Source organism: Amphiura filiformis, unplaced genomic scaffold (assembly GCF_039555335.1).
Source record: "Amphiura filiformis unplaced genomic scaffold, Afil_fr2py scaffold_24, whole genome shotgun sequence".
Taxonomy (NCBI): Eukaryota; Metazoa; Echinodermata; class Ophiuroidea; order Amphilepidida; family Amphiuridae; genus Amphiura; species Amphiura filiformis.
This window is the reverse complement of record NW_027305488.1, coordinates 1,527,989-1,536,746: the sequence shown is the minus strand read 5'-3', so window position 1 is coordinate 1,536,746 and position 8,758 is coordinate 1,527,989. Positions and strand designations below refer to the sequence as shown.

General features: G+C 36.6%; 2 protein-coding genes across 2 annotated transcripts; both read left to right on the top strand.

Moving 5' to 3' along the window:
• The first annotated feature begins 2,022 nt into the window (after positions 1–2,022).
• Positions 2,023–3,685, top strand: LOC140143602 (uncharacterized). The gene is made up of 2 exons (XM_072165415.1): positions 2,023–2,031; positions 2,531–3,685. Exons 1-2 carry the CDS (start codon positions 2,023–2,025, stop codon positions 3,683–3,685), a joined length of 1,164 nt encoding a protein of 387 aa, XP_072021516.1.
• A 32-nt stretch (positions 3,686–3,717) lies between these two features.
• LOC140143601 (uncharacterized) lies at positions 3,718–7,272 on the top strand. Its single transcript, XM_072165414.1, has 2 exons — positions 3,718–4,436; positions 7,170–7,272. The coding sequence occupies exons 1-2, from the start codon at positions 3,718–3,720 to the stop codon at positions 7,270–7,272; spliced, it is 822 nt and encodes a 273-aa protein (XP_072021515.1).
• The last annotated feature ends 1,486 nt before the right edge of the window (positions 7,273–8,758 follow it).

The following is an 8,758-nucleotide window of genomic DNA, read 5'->3' as shown; positions in this document are numbered from 1 at the left end:
TTTTTGAAGGTTCGTGTTTGTTTTAAATTTTGGGGCGTTTTTCCAAAATTTGATATTTTTGGTGATATTTCAAAAAGCGACATGCCAAAGACAAATCTTTTGCACATACTTTGTTATTGCTAATACAACTCTTTTCTGCGTACCTACGTTACAATTCGTTTTGGTGATTTAGTAATATTATAAATTTTGTGACTGCATTTTGGCGTTTTCGATGCGATTTTAGGCTTACCGTGATTTAACGTTGATATCTGGTCTTGCTCCTTTTATAATTTCACGTTGATCGTCGGCTTTTGTAAATAACAGAATGTAGATTGGCTCTGAATAAGTCTCGTAGTCCTCTTGGTGGGTTTTTTCATGATATATTTAGTTTGTATTTGCATGTAACAACCCAAAACCGACCTCTGATTTCAGGGTTGAAGGCTGTTTTCTGAATGCACGTGGACTCAAACAAGTGCACGAGTGGCGACTATGGTTTTATACTTCCCGCATTGATGTTTGCGTCTACGCCTAACAATATACTTCTTTTTATATGTTGACTGTAGCTGGTATATACATTGGTATACAAAGAATTGGCTACATGTCAATGACCATTAACTTCAGGGATAGACCCTTATACTATTTATGCGCCTTTCTATCATGCAGTATCTTTACCCGCAAACATTTCTTTCACTTCGAAAAAACTGTGTGATTCTATGGCCTAGCGGTCTAAGGCGTTGCGGTTTCTAGTTGCTATTCTGGACGTCGCTTGTTCGAAACCGTGCGTCTGTCACTTTTCTTATGCTGCTTTATTTTTCCAACGTTAGGGCCTAGAAAAACTAATTTATAATTTCTTTTATTTATTTATTTATTTATTTATTTATTTATTTATTTATTTATTTATTTATTTTATTAAATGACGTTTTGGAGCTCGAGAGAACGGACACATTTATTTATTTATTTATTTATTTATTTATTTATTTATTTATTTAGTTAGTTAGTTAGTTAGTTTATTTATTTATTTAATGACATTTTGGGGCTCAAGAGAACGGACATATTTATTTATTTATTTATTTATTTATTTATTTATTTATTTATTTTTCGATTGATTATTTGATGATTGAGTGAGCAGATTTATCGATTGCTACTTGTGGGATTTCTATTTGATTTTGAATGACATCGCGTATACATTAGTATTAGCATTATCAAGAATTAATATCAGAGGTTTTAGTGCAGATAGAAAGTTGGCTTAGTGATACTATCCGTTGATTCAGAAACGGAAGGTGCCGGGTTCGATTCCCACCTATGCCTATTTTTTTGGAAAATTTCTGCAGTAAGTTTATTTGGCGCGCGATCTCAGTTATTCATTTTCTGATGGCTGTGCCTCTTACAGACACCCTCCCTCTGGAATCCAAACCACGGTTCGCTCATTACACCTCCCTTAAGGCCGTGAACATCTTTTGACTTGCTGGATGTTTTAAGGTTGTCGTAAATCGCAATACCATTCTACATCTTGGCCACAGTAAAACCTCCTTGACCCACAGTTTGATAACGCAATTAAAGTAAAAAACCGCATTCCACATTATATTAGTGTTTTAACTTGGTATTTGTAATTTCATACAACTAGTCCAAAAATTTCCACTTACTTGCAGACGTTTCGGAAACTCACAGTTTCCTTTATCGATGCTATTGTTGCAGTGACGATCTGTGTACAGCAGATGATTTTTGCTGCTTAGCAACCGAGTTGCCAGTTGATTTCTCAGCTATCAGATCGTCAAAGACGTGACTCAAGTTGTATTGCCCTCGTCTCGGTTCATGGTTTTCCCCCGCTTTCTGATGGTGATTGCCTCCTTAATCCATCTCTTATATCTATCACTCTCTTTGCCTACGATTCTGGCCTCCTCCCAATTGATGACGTGGTTGTTGTCTACTACGTGGTCGGTGATGGCTGATTTGTGAACTACCGATTGGGATGCCTTTCTAGTGGCTCTGGTCTTTATATTGTCACCAATTTTTTCCTGATGAACATCTTCAAGAATTTACGTGATGATTATGGTAAAAACACAGTGAAACATCTTCGTGACTTAGAGAACTGTGAAAAGAAAATTGCCCGTCACCGTAACCATCTTGTCTACACTCTCAGATGCCGCGATTTAAACCTCACGCCTCCTAGCCTCAAACTCAAGTGTCCGATCAACACCAAGAAAGCCAGGGACATTATAAATCAAGCACATCGTGGACTTTACGCGAACGAGTAAGAGTTATTAATAATAAATTGGATTGTTTAAAGAATAACAAATCATCTCTCGAACGTGAACTAAAATCGGTAATACCCGCGGACTCCCCTCTGGAAAGTGAAATCTCGTCCCATCTTGCGAGAGTTCGCGAGAACACGTTTGTGAAAACGAAAAGTCGTCAAGTGTGCAAGCTGCAGAATTTGGCAGACAAGAATCAAAACAAAGGTCATTTGCACAGAAACCCGATCGCTGAATCGGAACCTGATCTCACCGGTACACAGTTGAAAAAATGGGTGATTAATTTGTCAAAATACAAGCTCAATGACACTCAGACCAAGGTGCTTGCGAAAGGTCTGAATTATGCCGTGTCTCCCGTGGATGTGTGCCCCGACGAATTTGTGCTCGCTACTGAATTAGCATGTAAGAACTTACCGTATCCTGAAGCCGTTCAACTGAGATCGAAAGTTGCCAGCACTCTTAGGTCATCGAAACCTCCGAAGTCTAATGTGAGTATCCATGAAAGAAAAGCAATTAATGTTCTCAAAACAGAAGACAGTATTGTTATCTTACCTGCGGATAAGGGGAAGGCTACGGTAGTCCTGGATAAACAGGAGTACAATGAGAAGGCTGAAATCTTGTTAAGCGATAAGAAAACGTACGAAGAGTTACCGTCTGACCCCACGCAAAAATACAAGAGGAAACTGGTGGCCATCTTGACTAGGTTGACCAATGAGGAGAAAATCAGTAAGACAAAGTATAAACAGTTATATCCGACAGCGGAGAATGTCCCTAGACTTTACTGTACTCCGAAGATACACAAACCTAACGCGCCGCTTAGACCCATAGTTGATTACACCTCCACCATAGGATATGAAACGTCTCGGTGGCTCGCTGACATCCTGGCCCCCATGGTAGGAAATTCCACTCACCATGTGTTAAACTCGAAGTCTTTAGCTGAGGAGTTAGTGGATGTAGTGATAGAGGAAGGGGACATATTAAACTCCCATGATGTGGTTTCCTTGTTTACGTGCACGCCCATCAATAAAGTTCTGGACATTGTTAAAGAAAGGCTACAGAAGGAGGGTTGGTTGAAAGAGTATAATAAATCTCACGGCTTCAACTTAACAACAGAAGATGTAGTGCAATTGCTTGATTTCATCCTCTCTACCACTTATTTTACGTTTCGTGGGAATATTTACAGGCAGCTTTTCGGCGCAGCGATGGGCAGCCCCGTTTCACCTTTGGCCGCCAATATTTTTATGGAACACCTGGAAGACATTGCTATCGCCACTGCTCCTTTGGAATGTAAACCTAAGTTATGGAAGAGATATGTGGATGATATCTTAGAAATTGTTTGCAAGGATGAAGTTAATAATCTCACTGACCACCTGAATCAAGCTGACGACACTGACTCCATTAAATTCACTTTTGAGAAGGAAGCGGATGGTAAGATCCCATTTTGGACACATTGATTGTTCGCCGCGATGATGGGTCAGTTAAGTTAATGGTATATCGGAAGGCAACACACACCGACCAATACTTGAACTTTAGGTCACATCACCCTCTCCACCAGAAACTTGGCGTCGTGCGTACCCTTCTTGACAGAAAGAACAAAATAGTCACGGAAGAGCAAGACAAAGTAGAGGAGGAAACGCATATCAAAGGGGCTCTCCAAAATTGTGGTTACCCAGAATGGAGTATTGAAAAAGTGAAAGACCAGATGGCTAAGCCTAAACCTAAGAAAGACAGACCAAAGAAAGACGATTCCACCAAGTCTAAAGGCTTAGTTGTTATACCGTACGTGGAGGGTGTTTCAGAGCGCATCTCGAGAGTTTTTAAATCTTACAATATCTCAACCGCCATGAAACCCAATTGTACGCTGCGGAATCTCCTGGTTCATCCTAAGGACAAGCGAGATCCCCATCATTCCACGGACGTGATATATTCAATCCCATGTAAAAATTGTGACTTGTCATACATTGGGGAGACAGGAAGAAAGTTCGGTAAACGCTGGGAAGAGCATAAAACTGAGGCTGAAAAAATTGGTGACAATATAAAGACCAGAGCCACTAGAAAGGCATCCCAATCGGTAGTTCACAAATCAGCCATCACCGACCACGTAGTAGACAACAACCACGTCATCAATTGGGAGGAGGCCAGAATCGTAGGCAAAGAGAGTGATAGATATAAGAGATGGATTAAGGAGGCAATCACCATCAGAAAGCGGGGGAAAACCATGAACCGAGACGAGGGGCAATACAACTTGAGTCACGTCTTTGACGATCTGATAGCTGAGAAATCAACTGGCAACTCGGTTGCTAAGCAGCAAAAATCATCTGCTGTACACAGATCGTCACTGCAACAATAGCATCGATAAAGGAAACTGTGAGTTTCCGAAACGTCTGCAAGTAAGTGGACATTTTTGGACTAGTTGTATGAAATTACAAATACCAGTTTAACATGAACAGTCCTGATGAACATCTTCAAGAAAGTGTTTTAACTTGGCTTTAAAACAAACTATAAAATTAAGCCTAATAGAAGTACAAATGCATTTCATTTCTGATACACAAGTGAGGCAATAAATTAAATGGCAGCAAATATTAAACGACTCACTGTAATAATTTTATGTTATGAAAGATCGATAAACCTTTGAACTGTTTCATACATCGTTACTTGATGACATAAGTGGTTAATATTTATCAACATTTATGTGCATCACATGACTGTCTCAATCATCGCTCTTCAGTCATATGACCGTCTGCAATTGTCAGAAGTTTCTCATCATTTTGATGATATTTTACAATGCTTTGATTCTCTCCAAGTGGTACAACAAGTGCACATATGGAAATGGACCCGATTGGCAGTCAGTTTTCTAACTCCTACTCATTTATTAGGCTATGCAGTGTAATTTAGATGTTTAAGGTGGGCATTTTATAGGCTTTTTATAGCCTCCATCAGAGCCCGAGAAGACAGGTGAATACAGGTGAATACAGGTGAATTGATCAAATTATTGAAAAGATGATATATAAATTTGACCAAAAACAATATTTTTTCTTTTTCCTAGCAATTTATTTTAAATTTTACAATCGAGAAAACAAATACTAGTAGTTAGAATAAGTTTTCCTTTAATCAATGTTAAGGACACTGGAGAGCCCAATGTTAAAAGTGCTTTCATTAATATTGAAATGAGGAGAGGGGTGACGATTTACATTTTGGTATGCCAGATTGTGCAAGCAATATTATTCGTCATTGTAGCTGGAACCATACTTCAGTCGCCTTATAAAGAGCGACCGATAATCAAACGATAATCCTAGTTGCATCCTCATGAGCAATACAGCATCATGACCACAGGTTTATGACTAACGACTGAAGTATAAATAAAGGTTCAAATTCAGAGCAGTCTAATCTGCGTAACATCATTTTCCTTCCAATCGCTTTCTACATGTTCTAATTAACCCACGAAGTGATAAATCACATGAATTAATGGTCTGTTGCTCATGACAGTTATCACCATTACAAATCGACGCACACGGCTCATTTAATGCAGTTACTCCACTCCCAAATGCATTTATATAATCATTTATGACAAGCATTCCTCTGCACCTAGGTGACAGAGTACCAAGTACAAGGCATTATTGCGTGCTATATTTGGTTGAGAATTACATTACACACAAGACAGTTTGACAGATAACATGAAAATGATACCCTCGTCTACTCATTAAAGGTCGCTAACATATTAATTTATCATTCAAAAAAGCGGGGAGAAAGCGCCATCTAAAGGAAATATTTTGTAATTTCAATGCGTAAGTGAAGTGTTCTGATGTATACCTGTTTCAACGAACTTGAATTTAAATATATTTTTCTTGTAAACTTTCTGCAGTAAGATGAAACGTGATAGGAAAAGATATTATTACAATAAGTACCTGCTACTTGAATGTTCCATTTAATCAGATTAGATAGCACCTAATTATCTAGAAATTCAATTACCAATTCATATGTGATATGTAATTGATGCACACAATTACATAGGTGTGTATGTGACTTGATATCTTTAATAGAACCAAATAGTCAAAGACACCAATGTGCTTTGAACTTAATATTCATAGAGTGTTGTCAGCCCTCGTTTAATGTTACCACCGATTTGTAAGTAATGTTCGCTGATACGTAAGCAATCCGCATATGACAGAGCATATTCATAAATAGGAAACTATATCTTTGATACTGGAATAGTAAGGTTATCGATATCTGAAGTCGTATATCATCAATAGCTATAATATGTCAACATTGCATTATTGCATTTGCACATTGGTGGCTACACAAGTAATTAACGCAATGGAAATGATACGATATTGTCCTTGTTATTTCAGATATTTGTAACGAATCCAAAGCGGGATTATTTGTGATGCGATCAAGCAAAATCAGTCGGAACTCGGCAATAATAAATTTTCAGTTTCTTATAGGATAGTAAAAAGCATTTACAAAGCTGGATTTTGCAGAAAACCCAATTGAAATTGAACAACCAGTTCCAAAGATATGAGCAATTTAAGAGTTTCCAAAACAAGAGGAAACAAAAGGAAATATTTCCTTTGTTTGGCTATATCTCAAAATCAATATTTCCGAGTTCCGACTGATTTTGCTTGATCGCATCACATTTTAACACCTCATTTTATAAGCGTGCTGTTACATAAGAGAAAGGTTTACGGTTTCAGATGAACAAAACAAATGTTCAAATTAGAAAAGTTTGAAAAGTTTTGAATTAACATATCCCGATATTGCGTTGTAAGTTTTAGAAGAATAAGAAATATTATTATGAATAGAAAATTTGATTTTGAATAGTATTGCTGGATTACTCATCCCTCTTAACGAGCTTTTCGATTATACAGTGAATTAAGTTTATTAGTACAAGAAATCTATTTTGTAATGAACTCATTTGATATAACTTTTGATTTCATACAGGTGTATGATTATTGAGATGCGTTTCGTTTTATTCATTCTTGAAAGTGTACCATATACTGAGGACATTAGTGCAATTCTAGACTACAACCCCAATGAAAATTAGAACTTACTGAATTTCACTCCAAAAGCTTTTTTGAGTGAGTTATCTTGTACGTTATTATACTCTGTATCGATGGTATACCGTGCTGTACTACATGGCTTGATATGTGACAAATAATACTGAACAGAACTGAGCTGAGCTGAATTTAGTCCAGGAATTATTTAAAAAAAGAAAATTAACCAGGCAACAATAAACGAATCAAAAGGCAAATAGTACCTTGCGTAAATTGGAAAGCTGTTGTCAATTATGAGCTTTTATAATAAACAAAATGCAAATAAATTTGTTGCATCGTTGCCATATTATTGTCTATTGCACTACTTCAACCAAAAGTGTATTCAATATCAGATTTTGTTATCAAATAAAGTTAATAATTGTGTCATATAACAAACTATTTCGTTTAAATAGCTGTTCCATGTTTTTCATAAATCTAAATTTGAAAGAAGTGCCTTTTGTAGGCAAATCGTACCCTAAAGAGTGATATTCCGGAAAGTATAACCCGAGGGGTGTCTTCGTGTTGCAAATACAAGTAGCTAACGTAGAAAATGCTAGAATTACTGCTAGAAAGGGTATCATTTTATTAATACGAAGTGAACAGTATATTCTGACAGTTTGCGTAAAAGCTTCCAAACATGTTAAAGAAAACAAGAGGAACAGATACAGGTAAAATCTTGACAAAAATTAAAATACTTTGGTAATAAAATCTCGGCCATGGGCGCTTTTTGTAAGATCTGTTTACATACATTGTATCTGTTGCTTACTTACGAGACTAGAATTTCATCAAAACAAAAATCACTATTATTCATTGAAATTTCATAAAGGTGTCCTTCTTTGCTGCTGGAAATATGCTACAATTCATTTTTGTACTAACATAGAATATAACGTTTCGTTATAGTAATCCACGCCAAAATTGAAATTGATAAGCACATAAACAGATAGGGATTGCTGTTGAAAAATTGCAAGATATCGATTTACCGTGTTTTATATCACGTAACAGTAAGGTAAAGACAAGATATGAGAAAGGATATTAATATCGAAACGTATGATGCCGTGATCTATAGACATAAAGGGACCATTGTACGATTGTGTGTAATTTGGGCATTAAGGCAAACACAGCGAAACAGAACGTAATTAGCACACTTGTTAATGGTATTTGCCTTCAACTTATCGTGATTAAGTAAAAGCTCTTAAAATAGTGTTCTTTTGATGTTGAAAATGCTAATACATTATTGCATTTGCTATTTATTGGAAAGTAAGGACATTTCATTGCTTTTTAAAGTAGGATTATAGCCGTTGCTACCATGAGCGACAAATTGCGTTTATACTAAATTTATTTATATATAGATTGTTTCCTATTGTATAACGGTTTCCTTTAAGCACTAATGGACACGTGTTTATTTTGCTTAAAAATAAATAGAATAAGAAAGTTGAAATTGTATTTAATATTTTGACACAAAAACAAACCACCGGTTTGGAGAACAATTGACCCTGA

Coding starts and splice junctions, on each gene's coding strand:
- LOC140143601 (XM_072165414.1), top strand. CDS start 3,718: ATGGTATATCGGAAGGCAACACACACCGACCAATACTTGAACTTTAGG. Junction 4,437..7,169: donor GAGGCAATCACCATCAGAAA/GCGGGGGAAAAC, acceptor GATTTCATACAG/GTGTATGATTATTGAGATGC.